Source organism: Otolemur garnettii, unplaced genomic scaffold (assembly GCF_000181295.1).
Source record: "Otolemur garnettii isolate 467f Iridium unplaced genomic scaffold, OtoGar3 scaffold00024, whole genome shotgun sequence".
Lineage (NCBI taxonomy): Eukaryota > Metazoa > Chordata > Mammalia > Primates > Galagidae > Otolemur > Otolemur garnettii.
In genome coordinates, this window is record NW_003852419.1 from 18120861 (window position 1) to 18144608 (window position 23748).

The following is a 23748-nucleotide window of genomic DNA, read 5'->3' on the forward strand; positions in this document are numbered from 1 at the left end:
AAGCCTAGAATCACTTTTTAAATGAAGATGTTCATTTTAAAAACTGTACCAGTACCTCTGAAATGTTATTAAATGGAACAATTAATAATCAAACTTTTGAAAAAAATCAGTCCCTTTGTTGTTAATGCACATAGAAGTCCCTTATAATCTACAGGTATGTAAAAAGAATGGCCTATTAAGACATGTGTCATACAATTTATATAGTAGCTCCGTAATCCAGAGTTTCCTAACTTGGAGAAGCTTGGGGCCCTGCTCATTTTGGTTTTGCCTAAGTAACTACAGTAAGCCTGCTGTTTGGAAAGTGTGATAATAGTAAAGTTAGTTCTGATCAGGTGATGCTGCTACAATCTTACCATTTCCTAATGTTCTCACATCTACATCTTCTCTTCCAGAGGATGAAAAATTAAAACCTTTGGACAGATAAAGAAAAAAAAAAATCAGAGACATCATAGCCCTAAGACATATTTGTTCCTAATCTTTGAAAGAAACCCAATTTAAGGTCTTGAACAATCTACAAGAAAATCCCAGGGGATAGTCATCGTTCTACCTTTAATCCCAATCTCTACTAAAAATAGTAATGACAATAATAAACACCATTTATTGAGAACTTACAGGAACTGGGTTAAAAATTGTGTATACCTTATTTTATTTAATCCTTATTAAACCTTAAGAGGTAGAAATTAAATAAAAGAACATCAACCTTCAGAACGATTAAATGGCAAAGCTAAGTGTTTCTGACGTTAAAGTCAGAACTTATCATCCCACGTCACAATCCCACGGAAAAGCCAAGGGCAGAGCCTGTTTGGAGGAAAGTCCCACCACCACCATAAGCTTATGGGGAAAACATACTGTCTTTATTTCTTTCCTTAAAACAAAAGAAAGAAGAACATCTATTTAAGATTAAAACTCTATGAAGAGAGAAAAAAAAGGTTTGACTCTAAAAAGCAAATTCCTTATACGCATAATCAAACCTAAACTGAAACCCACTGGCCGGGTGCGGTGGCTCACGCCTATAATCCTAGCACCCTGGGAGGCCAAGACGAGTGGATTGCTTGAGCTCAGGAGTTTGAGACCAGTCCGACCAAGAGCGAGACTCCATCTCTAAAAATAGCCAGGCATTGTGGTGGCTCCTATAGTCCCAGCTACTTGGGAAGCTGAAGCAAGAGAATTGCTTGAGCCCGAGAGTTGGAGGTTGCTGTGAGCTGTGACTCCACAGCACTCTACCCAGGGAGACAAAGTGAGACTCTGTCTCAAAAAATAAATAAATAAGTAAACTGGAACCATTATAAAACCAGTGTACACTCTAAGATAAATGGATCATCACAGACTAAAAGCTGCAAATATTGGAAGAGAAAATGGTTAAATTAAACAACAACAACAAAAGTTACACAGCTTTCACAGATACAGAACTAGGTCAGCCAGGCAGGGAGTAGGATTCTAGCAATATCAGCCGCTTTGAGTCAGAGCTAAGATGCTCGAGATGTAGCACTGAAGATGGAAGGCTATAGCTAAACGGCACTTGGGAAGCTGCAGATACAGACTCCCTGGAGGCTATGGTTTGTCCTATACCTGCCAACCTCCATCTCCTGATTAGCCATGTCGGGGAACCAGGTGGTCTGCAGCGACTAAGCCAGAACTGTGACTAGAAAGGGTGAAGAGGACAAACAGACCTCAAAGAGATAAGCCTACCAGTTACTGCTAACTCAGGCCAGAAATATTAAATTCATAAAGCAACCCACAAAATTTCCCATAAATTCTAGGCTATCATTAAGAAAGAAGTACAGAAAGCCAGGCTCATGAGAAGCATTAAATCCAGACTAAGGCAAAAGGGGTATTTACCACATCTTTTAGAAAAATATTTGAAACTTAAGACCTAAGGAAACTTCCTTGGATCCTAGTAAAGAATGATAAAAATGTGGGGGACAGACCTTAAAACTTTATTGGATTAAGAAGAATAAGAGCTCACCAAAAAGGAAAAGGAGCCACTGCCCTAAGTATTAATAATTTCATACTTCAATTCAGCTTAAGATTTAGTCGAGTTTTTTAAACTCACACTATGCTTCGCATTATCCCCCTAAAAAACAAAATCTAAGTCAAGAATGATCAGGAACTATAAGTGGTTCAGCTGAAATGCAGTGGCCTTTGTACGCAGGGCACATAGACAACGGGGCTGAAAGAAAAGCAGAGTCCAGATGATGAAGGCCCCAGAATCCCAGAAAAAGCAAATTAAGTACTTTGGACTTGATCTGTTAGCTAGTCATTAGCAGAGAACTGACATGACAAACATTTATTCAATAAGTGAAATAATAAATACATCAGGGGAAAATTTTTTGACACATTGATTTTAAGAATGTGCCAAAATTGGGCGGCACCTGTGGCTCAGTGAGTAGGGCGCTGGTCCCATATACTGAGGGTGGTGGGTTCGAACCCGGCCCTGGCCAAACTGCTACAAGAATGTGTCAAAATTTATTACTCATTAACTTAGTAATTAGCAAGTGGATCATATGATGTTTCAGTGTGAAATGACTAAGAAACAAGTCTATACAGCCCACCTAGGGGAAGGAACATTTATATACATAGCTGAGCTGCTCCGTATACTACAGCTGCAAAATTTAAGGGTACGATACCTAGAAGCATCTTCTCAGAGTTGTCAGACATGAACCATTAATCAAAAGTAATATATCTGAGAAGCACAAATTTAAGCAAACTGTTGCTATTAGTTAGGGATTTCAAACAAGGTTTCCTCCCCTGATGAGGAGCCGTTAGCACAGACACCCAGGAAAAATGACAACCAACCACCTTTGCACCTTGAGAGACTGCAAGGGGAAAAGCACAGCTCTGAAAGAGCCCTCTGGATAGCAGGAGCCCTGTGAATAACAGGAGATTCCTTGGGACCCAAATAGTATGAACTGAAGGTTTCTTGAATCTTCTTAGAGAAAGGGAATAAGGTAGCCCCAAGAAAAACGTGAAACTTTTTTGCTAAAGCTTTATTTCACTTCTTTATAACTTGCATAAGTCTTATAAGATAACCAGTTTGTAAATACCAAATTAAGTAGGTAAATGCTCATAGTAATAGCCCAGAGTCTTTACTAAGATTTTAAAAAATACTAGGTTGCTGAGTTACTTCTTTATTCACTGAATAATTCTTAAAATGGGTGCACCTACCTGATAGGCCACAAATTATAAAAGGGATGTGGTTTGAAGTGCTTCTCTTTCCTTCTAGCAAGACAGAGAGTTGGAAGGAATGGCCATGTCTCATCTAGACCACCTGCTTGGCATTCTAAAGCACTTTGTCTTAAGTTTTTTAAAGAGAAGAATGGATATCTAGGTGGCCCCTCAAAAAAGGTTTTCTAATTATGCAAGGAGCCCTATTCCAAAGAGTGATATCACTTACTGCCTGCACTTATTCCTGACATGTAACACGATTTCCTGCAATTGAAATCCTGGTTCCTTTCCTCTTATCTAATCCTATATGAAATCACAAAACTCTGACTTGACAAGCCTGTTGAGACAAAGGAAGCATAAGCTGTACAGGACCTGAGTCATCCCACAAACTTGCCTCATTAATACCCAGGAAATCAAAACACAGTATGTCTGCCGTAAGTCTTTGTAAAATGGTTGCTATTGATCTGTCTTCTCTAGGCCTGAACTTTATCCCAAGACATAAGCAGACATTTGCCAGTGATGACTCTGGAACAAGAACTAGACGAGGAAGATATATTTTAATTTTCCTCATATTTCTCAAGAAGCCAAGGCTGAGATGTGCCAAGGTCAGGGCTTAGGTCCATTCATTTAAAAGTGTTTCACCACTGTTTTTTAATTTCCCCAGGAGAAAGTCATCCAAGAGAGGAAAGGCAGACATTTTTGGATGCTGTGGCTGAAATCTAGCCCAGGCCAGAGGCACTCAGGACATGATGATGATCCCTGTTCATGGGAAGCCTACAGACCCAGACTCGCTAGTGATTATCAAAATATAGAAATTTTTTCTGCCACCCCCAAGAAATCTACTAATGATAGGCAGTATATTTAAATATGAAAATTACATGCTGGGCATGGTGACTTATGCCATCATCCTAATACTCTGAGAGGTTGAGGCAGAAGAAAAGCTTGAGTTCAGGAGTTTGAGACCAGCTTGAGTAAGAGCAAGATCTCATCTAAAAATAGAAAAAAATAGCTGGGTATTGTGGCAGGCACCTGTAGTCCCAGCTACTCAGGAGGCTGAGGCAAGAGAATCACTTAAGCCCAAAGAGTTTGAGGTTGCTGTCAGCTGTGATGCCACAGTACTCTACCGAGGGCAACATAGTGAGACTCTGTCTCAAAAAAAAAGAAAAAAGAAAAAAAATTAGCCAAGCACGGTGGTGTATGCCACCCTGCTACTTGGGAGGCTGAGGCAGGAAGATTGCTTGAGCCCAGGAGTTTGAAGTTGCTATGAGCTATGATACCATTGCACTCTAGCCAGGGCAACAGAGTAAGACTCTGTCTCAAAAGGACATTTGCACTAGACTCTTTATTGCAGCTCAATTTACAATCACCAAAATGTGGAAACAGCCTAAATGCCCACCAACCCAGGAATGGATTAACAAGCTGTGGTATATGTATTCCATGGAATATACTATTCAGCCATTAAAAAGATGGAGACCTTATATCTTTTGTATTAATCTGGATGGAGGTAGAACACATTCTTCTTAGTAAAGTACCACAATAATGGAAAAGCAAGAATCCAGTGTACTCAATTCTAATATGAAGGCAGTAGATGAGCTAAAATGGGGGGGAGGCGGTAAGGGAATGAGGGATGGGGGAGAAGGGACGGGGTTGAGGGTTCACGGTGTATGGCACACCTCTTGGGGGCAGAACACAATTATAAGAGGGACTTTATCTAATAAATGCAATCAGTGTAACCTAATTCTTTGTACCCTCAATGAATCCCAAACCATAAGAAAGAAAGAAAGAAAATTATAAAACTTACTCTCTGCTTTAAATACTGTCAAGAGATGATGTGAAATCAATTCTTCCACTGAAGATTCCAGCTTCCTTTCTCCATCAATTATCCAAGGAGTTTGTGGTAGATTTCTGGAGTATTTATTATATCTCCCTGCCAAAGAAACATCAGGTAGCCTGGATGGAAAGGTGTGATTAACATAATAGAATAAAAAGAGGCAACAACTATTTAATGAGTGCCAAAGTTGTAGTGTTATGATATAAAATAAGGTCTAGCTTTTTAACTAACTTACAATCTAATTTGGGGAGCCAACACATAGACATGTAGATAATTAAATAAAATGATTTGAAGTAATGACAAAATAGATGGTTAAGACATGATATGAATGGTGCATCAAATGAATTTGGAAGGAATGCTCAAAATATTTATTAATCTGATTGGCTAAATTACATAATATTACAGAATGCACCAAGGATTAAGAAAAACTATTGCTTTTTTTTTTTTTGAGGCAGAGTCTCACTATGTCACCCCCCATAGAGTGCTGTAGCGTCACAGCTCACAGCAACCTCAAACTCTTGGGCTTAAGTGATTCTCTTGCCTCAGCCTCCCAAGTAACTGGGACTACAGGCAGAAAAGCTATTGCTTTTACACCTGATTAAAAATGCTTTCAATGTAATAGTTATTGGTGATAATGTATTCCAAAGAATCTAAATAAAGGAAATTTTGAATTTATTTTTCCAGTAAAAAAAATCCCTAATAGAATATGACTCACTCCTTTATGAACAAAGACACACTAAGGCAGGTAGCTTTCATTATCCTATAGCAGGGTATTATAGTCAAGACTAAAGAACAATTTCATTTTAGCTATTACTGTGTAAAACAGCTGTAACTTTCAAAACAAAAACTGCCTGCTAGATTGCCTCCTGGGAAAGTCAATGCAACTTTTTTTTTCGGGGGGAAGCCAAGTAATTCAGGGGTGGGGAACCTGCAACCTTCAGATTGTTCTTTTTTAAGTACCAAAGGAGGCAAGAAAAGTTTAGTCTTGTTTTTCTCTGCTGCATCCTTTTCAATAAAAGGACTTATGTAAAATTTGGATTCAGTCAAAAGGCAGCAATTAAGGACCAGGAAGGCTCAAGTTTCCTTAAGGCCATAGGTTCCCTTTGCTTTATGTTATAAAATATCCTTTATGCTGCTTTCTCCACAACAGTTTTGGGTCTCTGCATCCACCCATATTTCTACTCAGCCAATGTCTGATGAAAGCTCTTAAAACCCAGGAAGTATCATTTCCCTTTGACATGGGATCTTAAATAACAGATCTTCTGAATGAACCTTAAGAATGCCTACAGAACCCAAAATAAGTTTGGCTAATAGCTCTGTTTCTCAAAAGAGTAAAGTAATCAGAACCTAGTAACAACAAGAAGAATAGAACAGAAGAGGAGTCAGGTAAGTTTTTCAGAAAGGAGAGTAAGTTCACAGTGTCATATATTCTAGACTAAATATTTTACCAGCCACAAAAACAGCACCATGAGCACACTCAATTTCAAGAACAGTGCATACAGCCTTTGGTGAGTTTGGAGGACAAGGAAACTGCCTGTAAAACAAAATAAATTTTACAGCTACTATTTTCCAGACATAATATTGAATCACAAAACTAAGATGAATCAGCATTGTCTGAGACACACACAGCCTGAGTCTTTCAATGACTAAGCCTCTCCCTAACTTTTGGAACAATAAGGGTCTTTAGGCCTCTGGATTAGCACTTTTACAGATGAGAGTGACAAGGCTCTGCTACTACCTGTCAACCTGGATCTTTATATACAAAGTGGAAGCCTTCTAAGCTCTTTAACCATTTGCTACCCATGGTCACTTGCTGTTAACTACTAGCTTACATGATCCTTTATCTTTTAGGTAAAGTTAGTGCATGGTTAGAGACTGGTCATATAAGTAAGTTCCACCCATAGGAAGGGTAGTCTACCATTTTTCTCTCTTTTTCCTTTTCATTCCAACTATGACCTTAGGAATTAGACCAGAGAGCCATAAAAAGGGGTATATGGTAGAATAAGCCCTTTTAGCTAAGTTTAGGACAAACAGGAAAGAACAATATATGGCTTTATTCTCTGTCTGCAATCTAAGAATTTCCAAAGCCATAGATTGGAGTCTACCTGTATATGACCAGATGTGGATTTAATCCCAAATGCATGGCTTGAAAATGTCATAAGTTTTCCCAAGATGTCTTGAAGAAGAAATCAGGAACAATTGCTTCACTGAGACTCATTTTAGTCATTAAAATATATGAAATCCTCCTTATAACATCACTGAAATTTATTGAAGGATCTTCTAGAAGGATAACTGTAATGTTTTATTTAGTAAAATGAATGCACTGAGAATTAAAATGTAAGATTTACTGTATTTATTGTACTTCAGCATATTTGAACAGGTAAAGAAACTCAAAAGCCACCTTCTCCCTCTTCTAAAGATGGACAACAGTACTAGGAAACACAGGATTAGAGATGTAGTGGGATTAGCACTAGGCTAGAGCATCACGAAATCTGGCTTGAAGTCCTCTCTATTATCTAGTTGAAATCTCAGACAAATCAAATCCCACTTTGGATATTAATTTCTTCTTCTAAAAGATGAAGAAGTTGGACTTGATTTATAAATTCAAATATTAATTTTGGCAAACATTTATTGAACATCACTGCATGCCAGGTACTGCACCAGGGGGTGGGGATATAACTATGGCTAAGGCACAGTCCTGGCCTCTAAAATACATCAAGTCTTGTGTTAGAGATAATCCAGCTTATCACTAACATTCCCTTGATTCTAAAATTCCATGATGCTTCTTTGGTTCTATACTTCTACTTACTTGCGGAAATCCTCTTCTTTTATTTTATTCAAAGCTTTCATAACTGCCATTCTAGTGAATACCGACTATATAGGGTAAAATGAGAAGAAAAGACACTTTATCACCTAGACAAGAAAACACCAATGGTGCAACATAGAACATGGTGGGAGAAATATCATTTTACCTCCTTTAAAGGGAAAATACTTAACAGCTTCAAGAAAATAAATGAAACTTAACCATTCATGGCAGCTGTGCAGTTGGGATACCTCTATAACCCTGCCCTTCAGTACAATAGTCTATGTCTGTAATAGCAGGTGCATTTAGCAGAACAGGTCTCCTTCACTGTATTCTTTTTTTTTTTTGGAGACAGAGTCTCAAGCTGCCCTGGGTAGAGGGCCATGGTGTCACAGCTCACAGCAACCTCCAACTCCTGAGCTCAAGCGAGTCTCCTGCCTCAGCCTCCCAAGTAGCTGGGACTACAGGCGCCTGCCACAATGCCCAGCTATTTTTTGGTTGTAGTCGTCATTGTTGTTTGGCAGGCCTGGGCTGGATTCGAACCTGCCAGCTCCAGTGTATATGGCTGGCACCCACAGGAACCGAGCCATTCTTCACTGTATCCTTCAAGTACAAAAATGACATTGCAGGAAATATGCTTTGAATTTTTTCCCTAGACCTCAAGAACAATTCAGATTGATTCATCTACTTTTTCTTCCCTACATCCCTTCAGGAGCCATGGTATGTAATATAGGAGTTGGCTCCCAGGGTAAGGCTTAAAACAGCCAACCAACTTGCCCTGGCATCTAGCAACTCAGTCTTACTCACTACTGACAAAGTAAACAAATCTACCCTACTGAACAGAAGTGCATCTACAGAAAATGTCCCACTTGGGCTTTTTAAGTAAGAAAAGCCAAACTGCAAAGGAGACATACTAGAACTAATTAGTGCGTATACATGGCTTGCTGTGATAAATCACAATTATTTCTTCTCTTATGAGAAATCACATTTGATTAAAAAGGATTATGATATAGACATCTTGACAGTTTATCACTAGTCAAAGCAATAATTCCTCTAAACCACATTCTGAAGAGCCCTAAGGAGTTCTACAAGGTACTGTAGGGCTAGAACTGAAAGTTAACTGCCTGTTTATAATATATGAAATCTTAAACCTCAAAAAAATCTCAAAAAGTCATTCAATTTATTCCAAGCCATAAGGTAAGAAAACCACATTTGAGATACCTCACATCGCCAAAATGGTGTGGTATCTATGATTCTTTGACAAAAATTTTCTTATCCTATTATTTGATGCTGCCACTTGAATATTTACTCAAAGGTAGTAACAAATAAAAACTAGATCTTCATTATAAATATGTTTTACGGGTCATTTGGGCAGAGCTTCCCAACTGGTATGGCAGTGGACTACAGTTGTGTCAAGATATTAATCTCTTTAGGCTGCTGGAGAGGGCCTGAGACAGTAAAAACTCCCAGGCCTGTTGCTTCCAACCTGGAACAACTTGATCTGTAAATCTCAGGGTACTCAACAAATATGGTAATGTTTCAGGTGTACTGTGATATAAGAAAAGTAAGGAAGTTTTAGGCTTGGTCTGAATTTCTAATTACTTCAGCACAGGGTATTTGGCAAATGTTACACTTTTCCCCCCAGTTCTAAAAGGCCCAGCAATTAGAACAAGAGGCAAGACCAATAGATGTATCTTTGACAATAAACTTACATTCTTTTCAACAACTATGACAACAAAGTGGATGTCAGTAAAACTACAGGAATGCTTGACAGAATTAGCTAAACATAATAACTGAGTTGGGAAAGACTGTCAATATTGTGTCATACCATTCCATCCAAGCATAATATGAAATAAAAGTAGATGTTAACTAATTTGCTCACTACCATTGGAAAGTAAAGGAGAATTTGAATAAAATGCCTATTTTGCAAATATATCTTGAAATAGGCTATATTAATTCAGGACGTCCTAAATAAAATAATTTACTTTCAATTATATGAACACCAATTTCTAGAAAATGCGTATTAGATGAAAGTTTGGAACACTGATGATATTTACCGTGGATTTCCTCAGAAGATGTAATGTGGGGGATAAAATAAAAAAGCTGAATTTCCCCAAATGGGTAATAGTAACCTCATCGAAACACTGGTTCTAAGTTTAACAACATCAAGGGAACAAGCCAAATACTGACACGACACAAGGATGTTTTTTTGCGCTACTTCCTAGCCAGAAGTCAAGGTTGAAAACAATTGAAAGAAATAAAAATAAATACAGCCAATCAAAGTATTGCAAGATTAATTCTTAATATAATAGAGATGGCCACATTTCTAATGCATATCCTATTTAATCTGAATATTCTGCTTAGACTAAACTCACTAAAGAAGTGAGAAGCCTTACCTGTTTGTTTTTGGCTGGCTTGAAACAATCTGGGCATAACGTACCTCTAAAATAAAATTAAAGTTAAAATAAAAGGTTAATGAGTTTATTTCTAGGTGGATATAATTCAAATATATTTTATATAATATGGCTGCTAAACTCAGGATATCGGGGCAGACAAAATGCATTCCTATAAGAAGCTGCATTGATCTTCCTAGGAAACTTATGTTAGAGGGCCCATTTTAAGCTATTAAGACATGACAAGTTCTGAAATGCACATTAGAAAAAGAAGCGATACTATTTTCATGAACACCAAAAGGCATTAACAATTTTACACAATTGACATTGTTATTTACAATGGCAACTTACAGGAAGTGGCAATCCTCAACTGTCTCTGGGTGAGCAAAGACCACACTCACTTCAAACAAGCTCTAAAAATTATAAAGACAGTTTAAAAATGAGCAAAAGGAAACTACCAACAACTTAAGAGTGGAAATAGAAATTAACTCTCAAAAATTGGCTCAGAAAAAGTGACAAGAAAAACTCGAAATACTACTGCTCTCATATCAGCTTGTTCACAGGGAAGCTGTAAAGGAAATAGTATTTATTTATTTTAATTTCTACAACTCAGTCACTAGTGATCCTACAAAAAAAAAGTTCTCAAATAAATTTTTTAATAAATTTGTATGATTTTTGGACCAATATATAAATTAGGTATGAAGATGAATGAGAATTCAGAGAATCAGAAAGAGATAATAACTGAAAGAAATGAAGTATTGTTCTATCTATACTATGATTAGAATTATTAGCAAGGCAAAGACCATTTTAGTCACATTCTTAAAAACTACATGAAACTCCTTTTCAAAGCACTCAAATCTCTTAGTGGATTTGAGTTTTAAAAAAGTGATCTGAATGTTCTGTTTTAGTACAAAAGTGATGCACATAAAGTATAAAATAAGAGAACAGAATGGTTTTTCAATCCCACTCCACAACTATTGACAATTTTGGTCTGTTTTTTTTTTTTTCCCCTAGCCATTTAATGAAAACATACATGTATATACTTTTTGAGATATTATGCGTGCTTTTGGAAAATTGCTTCATTTAATATTACATCATAGATATCTTTTCAACTCTAGGAACTGTTGGACAGTTAAATTGTAGAAAATTTTTCTGCTGTAAAAAAATACTGCAATGAACATACTTGTATACCAAAAAAGCACAATTTCATAGTCTATATACTTTTTCCTCCATGGAGAATATACAAAATTATACATTGAAAAACAAAATCATAGTATATTAAAATTTGGTCTTTTTTGAGTTCTTTGTTTATTATTTTTTAAATTTACTGAATTCATTGGATTCTCAGCAACCCTATTATCTACTCTAGAATCACAATAATGAATACCTTTTTCTGTTGTTCCTTATTCTAATCAATAAAATTAAAATTAATAACATATTCCTATTATTCAAGAAAGCTTCACTCAATTTGAATCTATTAGACTATTGCATATTTTGTCTTCTATTTTCTGTTCTCACTGATTCATCATGTAAAATGATTTGCACTTCAAAACTGAAATTTGAGCTAGAAATATTTTGCATTGATGACTTCTCAAATTTCCACGGTACTTTCATTACCTCATTTCCTCTTCATAATATGTGTGGTTTTATTCTCTATTCTCTCAATATTCAGTTTAAAGAACAGTCAGAGCATATCTTTACTAATAGAAGGAAATACAACTACATAATTCAGAATGGTGAAAAAAACTATATAGCTTTAGAAGATGGTTTTGTGATTTTACTTGAATAGTGGCATATCGGATATTCAGGGAATTTCCTTCAAGCCAAACGATGAATCAATGAGGCTATACTATTAAAATCTAATTTAAGATGACCTGGGAATATGGTCTGTTTTCACACACAGAAGCATGTCAAGCTCTTTCCTGAAATTCAATTCATTCCAGAGACTAGGGCAAGGTCTGCTCTGGAGAAACGGAGTGTTCTTGTTCTAAAGATACTGCCTAAGAGTGAACAGTGGGATGTGAGATACCAACAAGGCAGGACAGAGCGAGCCCACTCTCATAATCCAAAATTAAATAGTCTAGAGTTGACTAAACACTTGCTCACAGTTATTTATGTATTGCTTTGTATCAGTAAATCTGTTCTTCCAATTAAACTATAAATACATTAAATGCAAAGATTCATTTCTAACCTTTTAAGGTCAATTAGGGGACACTACACCTGTTATACTAATAAGTGCCTTGGATCACAAGAAGTCATTGGGGGAGAAAAAAAAAGAAGAAGAAAGCCTTTAACCTCAATTTAAGACACTTAGGAATTAACATCTTAAAAGCTTAAAAATTCTCCACTGGATTATTTAAAAAAGATTATTTTGGCTAACCAAAACTCTCCCACATAATGAAGTAAAACTAGCAAAATCAGAGAATTAAATTAACAATTCTGAGGACCCAATACCTTTCCATCAATGGGAACACCCAGTTCCTCTGAAAACAGGGGGTGAGTTATCCATTTGTAGGCTTCTTTTAGCTGAACTATATCATTTCTTCCCAGCGACAGACTCTGCTTTCTGAATAACATAAACATTAATTCACTGACATGAAAAACTTCACTTTTTCTATTAAAGGCAAGAATTTATGCAATTATTAAAAAATATTGACTGAATGCCTACTACATGCCAGGCACTATTCTACACATTAGAAAGCAGAGAACAAAACAGACAAAAAAAAATCCTTATCTCATGGACCTTATATTCTAGTGGGATTATAGAACTACTTTTTTAAATGGCATATGAGACAATTTTTAAAGCTCCAAAGACAAAAACACACTAATGGGCTCTTCTGAGCTAGAATTGTCAGATTCCAGGATTTATAATCAGAGGACAGAAAGATAGAATAGAGGTGATTGTTTATTGCTCACAAACTATAAAACTGTATATTATAATCCATATTAAAGTGCTTTTATTTCCCCTCTTGCTGAAAATGGGGCTTATTTGGGGGAAATCTATGTAGAAGCTATGCTTTTCTTTTTAAACTGCTGAACAAGAAACATTAAGTCCTAAAGTATCAATGCTCTGAAATGTTTATCAATGTACTATCAGATAAATTTCTGAATAAAAATCTGATATTCCCCCAAATCTACTCATGAGCCAACAGTGGGAAGTCTCCATTATGAGTTCTTGCTTTTTAGTTTATAACCTAAAATTGTGACAAAAAGTAACTTGAGGTAAGAAGAATGAAAAACATGCTTATGGTAACATTAAAATTGCTCTACTCCACTAAGAACACTGAGATATTACTAATAAGCCCACATCATTCAAATAATTAAAACTTCAAACAAGCTTTATGGCTATTTGCAGGGCTCCTTTCAACAAAAAGATGTTAGGGCCAACTTGTGAATAATCCCTTTTAATGCCTGATTTTCACTAATAAAAAGTACTACTTATAGGCAATATCCATTGTAATTTAATTCTCCCAGACCGAAAGACACTAGTTAACTACAGGTAGAAAATAAAAAGTAATTCGGCTAATGGCAAAATTTAATTGATGAGGAAAACAAAGAGTAAAGATCAATGTTCCTCTAAAAATGTAAATTAAGAAATAGTTCATCTACCCATTCTGAATCTAGCTGAGAATATAACTGGTTATGGAGAGTGCTTCCATATACTTTGAGATTATGGTCTAACAATGAAATACCCAGGCAAGCTCTACATCTGACAAATAACCGAATTATAATATTACTCTACATTCAAGAACTTCTTCAAATATAAGTGTTTGGCTTTCATAGACTGCTCCTAATTCTCCAAATACCTAAAACATTTTAGGTGTTTAAATGACTATCCTGATATTGTATCAACAGTTTAATTTTTTTTTTCTTTGAGACAAGAGTTTCCCTTTATTACCCTTGGTAGAGTGTCATGGCATCGTAGCTCACAGCAACCTCAAACTCTGGGGTTGAAGTGATCCTCTTGCCTCAGCCTCCCAAGTAGCTGAGACTATAGGCACCCACCACAACGTCCAACTCAGAACAGTTTAACTATTTAATGATGCTTGCACAAAAATGACATCACAGTTGAAAGTAAATAATGTACCAGAATACACTGTAAAGGATAAAAAATTGAAATGAAAATACAAAAATGAAAACTATTTTAAAAATTTGTTTAGCTTTTTCAAAGTCCAAAGGGTTGCAGCAAAAACCAATCCTAAAAAATGATTTAAAACATTACTCATTAGGTATTTAAGAAAACTGATATTTTAAATCCTTCACATTCTTTGAAATATATTTAGAACATCTTAAGTCCAGTTTAAAAATTCAACTACAGGTATTTTTTCCTCTGGATTAGAGATCCAGAGGAAAGGTTCCAAGGTTAGACATCTTGGAAACCTTAGCCTTATATATAAGGCAAAAACATAATACTTAATCCTAAGGGATTAGTACTCACAAACATAAATTCAGTCCCCATTTACTACTTACTAACTTCATTTCTCTCCTCTCTGTCAGATAAGGACTGATGAGGATGTCAGTTGCAATCATTTTTGCTATAGATACAATATAACCACTATTCTAGAGAAAAGATGAACCAGAATATGCAAGGCAATTAATTTCTTCTAAATTCCCTGAAATCAATCTTTAAAGGCAATTTCTCCACAATCTTTTCAACCCAGAATGAACGAGGGACAATGAAGGAAAAAATAAATCAATATTCTTTATGTTTTCTGTTCCAGTTTCCCTATATCAATCAGGATCTTTTGGAAGAACTGAGCTTAGTTTAAAATTTTTTGATAAGGAATAAAAACAGTAACTCATAAGCAATGTGGATGTAAACTGAAAACATTTAGAAAAAAGCATTCTCTGACTATGTTAACAAATTTCTAAAAGCACAAGATCAAATTTTGTTATTACCTCAGATTCATGAGCCTATGAGGCTAATTTGATAAAACCTAACTAAGCCTCAAAACCTTTGATAAATATATGGTTATTACCCTTTTAAAAATGCAAGTGTGAAATACAAAACAAAAAAAGTTAAATTAATTACTTTTTCTATAAATCACTTAACCAAGCATGAAATTCTAATATAGAAATCTATACTTCTCTCTGGACTTTTCTCTCCAGAATATGCAGGAACCTCCAATAGTCATATTGCTCTTTTTATATTAGTACAGAATTTTTAGTTCCAAACTCCAAAAGCCTCTAGAGAATTACAGTTGTTTTATTAAACTCAACAGGCAATCAAAGCCTGGCTTAAAAATATGAGGCTACTTAGAGACTTTGTTTTATCAAACTTAGTGTGAATATTCATGTTTCATTGAAGAAATATTAATGTTTGATTATACAGTATCACTCCAGACCCTGGAGAAGCATATGATATATATATATATATATATAAAACACCATATGAGATTTTTAAAATCCCAAAATTCTAAATTCCAAAACATATTTGTCCTCCAAAGGTTTCAGATAAAGGATTATAAACCTATGTTTTCTATGCCTGATCTAGATATAAACTCACTATTGTTCTGTCTTAACTAGGATCTTATTTTTTATAGCATAGTTTTATAATTTAGTTTGTAAGACCAATGTAAAATGTATCCTTTTAAAATAACTCCCCAAACTTTATTATATAATGCATATAAAACATGTACTTACATTCACATTAAATCAAAACACATAAAATGAACTTGCTTTAATGGACTACTAGTATGCTATGCAAATAAACTAATTAAACAAGGTTGACACCTACATTTATATAATACATCTAGTCAATTTCTCTAGTAGCTAGTGAATTTACTGTAAAAAGCAGATAATAGTAGAAGTACTTTAAGAATCAGCCCATATTTAAGCAGTAGTAAAAATTCCCTACCTAAGTTACTTACCCCATTTCCTGTTTTACCAGCAACCATGCAGCATGCTGTAGACAATTTAGTCACACCCAGAAAGAAAAGGGGGGAAAATGAGTGAAATTAAGTCCCAATATCATTACTAAGTACTTAACTAATTTGCTAACCAAACTCTCCTTTTTAAGAGAGGAGTCAGTGTTCTGAAATGTGGCAATGACTTCAGTCTCATTTAAAATCAGAAATGAGGTAAGATTTCACTCTGCAATGCTGGCTTACTATGGCCTAGGAATTCAGCAGGGTATCCCCTCCCCCCATAGATTTCCACTTCTCATTAATGAGGTAGGAAGCGTTTCTTAACACGCAAAGCTTCGTTTAAAATATCTTACTATTTCATGGGGAAAGCCCAAAGTGACTTGAGTACATAATCCCTAAAACATAAAATTGAAGGCTCTAGGGTTTTTTGCTTTTTAAATTAAGGCTAATACATTTTAAATCTATTTAGTTAATGATATCTACGCTTAAGTGTTCAAAAGTAAAATGTAGTAATGTCTACAATTCATTTTGAAATACAACAAAAACTGAGATGATAGATAAATGGATGGCTAGGTATATAATAAGGCAAATAATTTTTAAAAAGTAACAATTATAGAATAATTGTGTTCACTGACAGTTCTTTCAACTTTTCTACATGTTTGAAGATTCTCATCGTTAAGTATTGGGGAAAACATTCCAGGAAGGATTTATAAACTAAAAAATTGCTAAAATGAAGACAATAACATTTACAATCGCAGTTGTTATGAGGATTACATGAAATTTATGTAAAATGCTTTGCATAGTAAGTGTATGATACTAAGATTTCTCAGTTTTCCATTAGTCTCTCACAGTTTTAACACGTGTCCCACCACATTATAAAACATTTGTAAGCACGACAGGAATATATCTGTATACATCAGTAAAATACCACATGTAGTCTTTGCTCCCACATGTCATAAAAATTGCAGTCATCATCATTCACATTCACTCAAGACATGGCTTAACTTAAGTATGCTAGTTCTGAATTCATCCTAGAAAAAGTGCTATTACATACCTCATTGCTGAATATCACTACTGTCACCTTCAAAGTACTCCTCTTGGGAAGCTATGCACCAATGCTAGTGCCTAGTCCACCCTTCAGAGCAATTTTGGAACTCTTTCTGGAATACCCATCAGAGCTGTCATCATACAAAGTTTGCCCATTAAGTCTGCCAACGTGCCACTGTGAGCTCACATTGGCAGCACTGTACAAACAGCTCAGTAAGGTTTCATAACCATGTTATGTCAGTGTCTCAAAGCTATTATGAAGCTTTGCATGTTAAGAAACACTCATACCTCAGAGCTGTGTTCATGTTTACGTGTGGCAGTGTCTTGCTGAGTGCCATTCATTACTGTTACCTGTTTTTTGTGTGCTATATGATGATACCTGTGATGGTCATTCAATAAAAATGGTTCCAAAATTGCTTTGAAGGGTGGAATAGGCACTGGCATTGGTGCACAGCTACCTAAGGGGACTACCTGAAGGTGAACATAGAATATAGTCAGCAATGAGGTGATGAGTTCCTGAACTTAACTGTCAGGACTTGTAAGCTGTGATTCATATGTAGAACCCTGTCCTTCTAAACTAACAGACTTCCTTCCAGTGATTGGTGAGGCTTTAGAGATGTCTGAAGACTGATAATCAGTCAGAAACATTAGGTATATTAATTCAGACTTGAGCCAAGCAGAGTAAATTAATCACCAGCTAGGTAAGAACTGTTCCCAGTACATGAATGTCTTACTAGTACCTTCTGATTTGTTAATTGGTTTACTCTGCTAGTTCAATCTAACATCATTTAGAGTAGCACTACAAGACCCCTACCTTCTTTCCTTCCATTTATTCAAGCCCTAATCACAAGCATGGTATCATAATACACAAATTACTACAAGTTAGAAAACCTGGCTTTAGGCTTAATTTCTGGGACAGTTTCCTAATGAGTAAAATAGAGAGTTGGATTAAGATGACTATAATTTAAACTTTTCTAGATGGCTAATGGTTATCATCAATGGACACTGTTAGTACACCATTTTGTAATGAAGGCTATTGAGATTTACAGGATTTAGAGGTGATTGAAAAAACGACTAATGGTCTCCTAACACTGAAAGCCTGTAGTCAATTTTGTCCCACTCTTTCTTCAGCCTCACACTTGTAGAGATCTCTAAACACTTATATCTTAAAAAAAACACTTCTCTCACAGGGATATTGTGAGGGTTTAATGAAATTGTGTTTGTAAAGAACCAAGTAAGATTGCTGACATGTACTAAATAAATGGCAGCTATTATTGGTGTTGAATTGAAACCTTATCTGCAACTTACAAATAATAAAGTCCAGATTTATCATTTAAAAGGTTTACAGGACTTGATCCCATTCCTTCATATCCTGAAACTGCTATGCCACTGGAACCTCCCTCTTCAATGACATCAGAGCTTAGAGAACTGTTTCCTCTTTGAGGGACCACAGACTCTCTTGTCTTCTCTCAGTGACCTCTGTTTCTGTTGATCTCTACAGTCACTTGCGTATGATGGCATCAGGTCTGCAATGTATCCCTTCCATTCCCTGCTTGTAAAGATGGGCAAAACTGGAGATTGCCAAGGGAAACTGGATAACCATATATAATGTGTGAAATTAAATCAAACACCTTCAGTACCTGAGACTTGCTAAAGGGTTTTTCCTTCCTAATCCTCTGCAGGCTCCCTGCTCTAGCAGGCCAGCAGGTTGGACAGAACCAATCACACAGCAGGGGCTAGAAGACTGAATCCCAAAGAAGTCAGGATTGCTCAATTATACAATTTTTTACCACATGCTAATAATGCCTGGACCCGCTTCTGGCAAGGAAAATGAAGTACATTTCTCCCTCTCAGGTCACCAAGATAATTTAATAAATGTTCTGTTCCTTAGTCAATGGAAAAAATTCATATTCTAGAGTAAGCAATTAAATTCTTCCTCCCCCACAGGTTCTCCCTAAATAGTCCCATATTTCTCTGCTGCCTGAGAATCATTCACACAGGTGGTTCTGGGAACCAGACAGACACAAATCCCTGACCTTGGTTGGACACAGTGGTCTCAAGCCTATAATACCAGGACTTTGAGAGGCCAAGGTGGGGGGATGGCTTAAGGCTGGGAGTTTGAGGCCAGCCTGGGCAACATAGCAAGATTGCATCTCTACTAAATAAATAAATAAAGCAATAAATAAATAAATAAATTCTTCCTCCCCAATAGAACAAAATGGCATTAAAGTTATAAAGTGTAATGTACTCAAATTTGATAACAGGAGTAGCAGTCACTTCCTGAAAATTCAGGAACCACACAAATTATTTCTTTTTTATTTTTTAAGGCAGAGTCTCACTTTGTTGCCCTTGGTAGAAGGCTCTGGCATCATAGCTCACAGCAATCTCAAACTCTTGGGCTTGAGCAATCCTCTTGCCTCAGTCTCCCAAGTAGCTAGGACTACAGTTGCCCACCACAATATACCTGCCAATTTTTAGAGACAGGGTCTTAGTCTTGCTCAGGGTGGTACTAAACTCCTGAGCTCAAGCAATCCACCGGCATTGGCCTCCCAGAGTGCTAGGATTACAGGCGTGAGCCACTGCACCCCGCCTGGAACCACACAATTTAATCCTGGACCCTGCCTTAACTCTGAGAATTTTAGGCAAGTTCTAAATGGGGCACCTGAATAAGTGCTTTGCTAAAGTGCTTGTGTACACTGGTAACAATGACACACACACACCCCATAGACTAGAAGGTCTATGACTATCGATGGCTTTTGAGCTTAGAGTTCTGAGCTAGAGGTTCATCTATCACCAATGAGAGTGAGTAGCAGAGAGACTGGGGACTGAGGTTGACTCAAGGAGTGGTGGCTGAGGAAGGAGAGAGAGGAAAGTGAAGTGTTAAAAATGGCATGTTCGTGCAGAAGAATAAAACAGGATCCCTGTCTCTTGTCATATACAAAAATTAACTCAAGATAAAGAATTAAGACCTGAAGCCATAAAAATTCTGAAAGAAACTGCAGGAAAAACTCTTTTAGACATTGTCCTAGGCAAAATATGACAAAGACCCCAAACACTAATAGAGCAACAACAAAAATAAATAAATGGCACTTAATTAAATTTAAACATTCCTACACAGCAAAGGAAATAATCAACAGAATAAATAGACAACCTACAGAATGAGAGAAAATATTCACAAACTATACATCTAACAAAAGGTTAATATCCAGAATCTACAAAGAACTCAAACAAATCAGCAAAAACAACAACAAACCATTAAAAAGTGGCCAAAAGACATGAACAGAGTTTTTTTCAAAAGAAGATATACAATGGCTAATAGGCCACTGAAAACATGATCAACATCACTAATCATCAGGGAAATATAAATTAAAACCACAAGGAGATATCACCTAACTCCAATGAGAATGGCTAATAGTACACAAGCTACTTGATGTATACTGTCACAGCAAATTGAACGTGGAAACAAATATAAAAATCCAGCTATCTTCTATTAAGACATGTAAAAGAGATTTGCAAAAATCTACCATAGTGCATTTTTTCCAAAAATGTTACTTATGGTAACACGTTATTACAGGTTGTTCCAAGAAAAAAAGCATGTAGAACACATGTGTTCCATTAAAGCAAACAAACCCAAACCATGTGATATATGTATTTCCTTTATTACCAAAATATTACTCCAGGAAATGGAGGGTAGAAAAGAGGAAGAGAGAAACTAATTTTACCTTTGTTTTTTCTTTTTTTCAGACAGAGTCTCACTCTGTTGCCCTACGTAGAGTGCCATGGCTCACAGCAACCTCAAACTCTTGGGCTTAAAAGATCCTCTTACCTCAGCCTCCCAAATAGCTGGGATGACAGGCATCCGCCTTAACACCCCAGCTAGTTTTTCTAGCTGGTCTTGAACTCCTGAGCTTAGGCAATCCACCCACCTCAGCTTCGCAGAGTGCTAGGATTATAGGCTCAAGCCACCGTGCCCGACCTTAATTTTACCTTAATGCACTAATCAGTTGTTTGACACTTTCAGTAAGCACATACTACTTCTGTAATTAAAAAAGAAGTTTAGGCTCGGCGCCTGTGGCTCAATCGGCTGAGGCGCCTGTGGCTCAATCGGCTGAGGCGCCAGCCACATAGACCTAAGGTGGCGGGTTCGAATCCCCAGCCCGGCCGCCAAACAACAGTGATGGCTGCAACCAAAAAATGGCCGGCGCTGTAGCGAGCGCCTGTGGTCCCAGCTGCTTGGGAGGCTGAGGCAGGAGACTCGCTTGAGCCCAGGAATTGGAGGTTGCTGTGAGCTGTGAAGCCACAGCACTCTACCCAGGGGGATAGCTTGAGGCTCCGTCTCAAAAAAAAAAAAAAAGAAGTTTAATGTAATCTTGTGAATCCTTTTCAGAAACTTGAAAATTATTTTATGAACTCTTAACAAATCACCTAAGTTATCATTTGTGTAACAGAAAGTTTGCTAAAATGAATTATATCTCCATTTATTATCAAATCAATTTACTAAACAAGAAATTAAAAGTAACAGTAGGTCATAAAAATGTTGAGGTGCTAGATAGATATTTACTTGTGTACTATTAGAAGAATCCTAATTTAAATATTATCTAATAGGTTGAGATCTATTTTGTTTTAACAATATTAAAAATTAATATTAATTAATTTAATTAATTTAAAAATATTTCTAGAAACCTTGATTCACTACTGCTTAATTCTGACCAATAAAGAAACAGAGGAATAATACAAAATCTTTGGGCTGAGAATAAATTTTCATTTCTGAAAAGTTACAGGCTTTTTTAAAGTATTTCTATGAGGAGCTTTTGTTAAAAATAGTATTTTCTACTTTCTTCCTCTTTATTCTCAAATGCCTTTTTTGACAGGGTCACATCCAATGGATTTACTCTGGATTGTGTCTGCAATCATTTAAAAGTAGGCTCAGAGGATTAGAACACCTATTACAGGAAAAACCAGACTTTGATAACAAAAATGTTATTTGTATTTTTGCATCAGGAAATCTAAAGGAAAATGTGTTAAGAGTATCCCCTAATTCAGAATGTGTGAAGTTTAGAATAGTGATAGGAGGAATCTACATGTCTTTAACAAATGCTTCCTTTATAGACCAGACAGATTAATAACACAAACTAAACTTTCAAGGGCAATGCTTTAAATGTATAAGAAAAAAAAAGTTTTAAAGGACTCCCATGTACATTTTTAAAGACTATATAATTAACATGCTAATTACAAATTTGTTTTTATCTATTCATTAAAAGATATCCCCAAGGATCCTTTTAAGCTGAAATTTGAGTGAATGGACGCCGTTGACCTAGTTTAAGTTACTTCATGTATTTGAAACTAATAAAGCTCTACTTGTTTTAAAATAGTCTATATTTCACTTTTATCCATTCAAAAAGAACAGTTAACATAAATCTCGTTACCCAAAAATGCAATTGCTAACTTTAGAGGTGTTGTGATGACAGAATGAATGCTTTGTAAAATGTACACATTAGCCCCTATATATATTTTTTTAAAAAAAGATCTTTCTAAAAATTAAAGAATTTTATTACGATGTGAAAAATAGGTTACATGTCAAGTTATTGATATTTGGGTCTTTCTACATTTATTAAAGCAATGCACTAAAAACTTCAAACAAAATCTTTCAGATATAAAAGATACACTCCTGGGTGGCGCCTGTGGCTCAAAGGATTGGGGCACCAGCCCCATATGCTGGAGGTGACGAGTTCAAACCCAGCCCCGGCCAAAAACTGCAAAAAAAAAAGATACACTCCTGTGATCAGTTAAGTGTGCCTGTCACCTCTTTTTCTTTCCAGGGACTTGTCTGAGTAGTGCCAGAACCAGAATGGGAAGGAGATCATTAAACAACCCTGGGGAAAGTATAAGATTCTGAGACAGAACTGGATTCAAGTTCTCTTTCTTAATTAGCAGAAAGTGATTTCCGGGAAAGTAAGTATCCCTTTGCTGGTTGTTTCCTCATCTATAAAACAAGAAGAATGAGGTTTCTTATATAATTGGAAGCTAAAATGAGATATTCTGTATAAAATGTTAATTGTTTTTATAATATAAGTCTCCTAACTCTGTTTAGTAATTCAAAAAATAAGCTACTTCTTGAAACTAATAAAAAAGGGGATTTCCTCAAGGCTTGCCCCCTTCTAAATTCTCAGTTCTAGTTTTAATCTAAAAGTTTAAGGAAGGTAATATTTATTACATTTTGTCATGACTCTGAGAATGGAGCAGTATCTGCAGTAGGTCAGTTTCCAGCTCTGAATCCTTGCTCACAGGTATGTAGGACACACAGCCAAATGACCCAGGCAGATTGAACCACACATCCAGCAATGACGTGCAATAAGACATCAGGGAAAGGAGAAAGGCAAGGGCCTCTGGACCTTAAATCCTATCCAGTTTAAATGCTGCCAGTATTTTTATTAAGATATGTTGATGTAACATTTGCAATAAAGGAAGAGAGGGAGGAAGAAAGAGAAAGTATTAGAAATAGAGAAAGTAATAGAGACAGAGAAAGAAGGAAGAAGAAAAAGGAACCACAGACTTCTAAAAATAATTTGGTGACAACCTGTCTAAAGGCAAGGTTTAACGACATAGCTTTGGTGTGTGGGAAATTTTTTTTTTTTTTGAGAC

The 23748-nt window shown here is 36.1% G+C and overlaps 1 protein-coding gene across 4 annotated transcripts in view; it reads right to left on the bottom strand.

Moving 5' to 3' along the window:
• PUS10 (pseudouridylate synthase 10) overlaps window positions 1-23748 on the bottom strand; it is a 61113-nt gene that overhangs the window by 10773 nt on the left and 26592 nt on the right. For all 4 annotated transcript variants that reach the window (XM_023512107.1, XM_023512106.1, XM_023512105.1 and 1 more), the window contains 8 exons: window positions 16063-16097; window positions 12647-12758; window positions 10544-10605; window positions 10196-10241; window positions 7806-7870; window positions 6445-6530; window positions 4967-5092; window positions 354-410 (listed from right to left, as the gene is read on the bottom strand). In XM_023512107.1, coding sequence (XP_023367875.1) covers window positions 354-410; window positions 4967-5092; window positions 6445-6530; window positions 7806-7870; window positions 10196-10241; window positions 10544-10605; window positions 12647-12758; window positions 16063-16097 — 589 coding nt within the window. The remainder of the gene's footprint in view (window positions 1-353; window positions 411-4966; window positions 5093-6444; window positions 6531-7805; window positions 7871-10195; window positions 10242-10543; window positions 10606-12646; window positions 12759-16062; window positions 16098-23748) is intronic.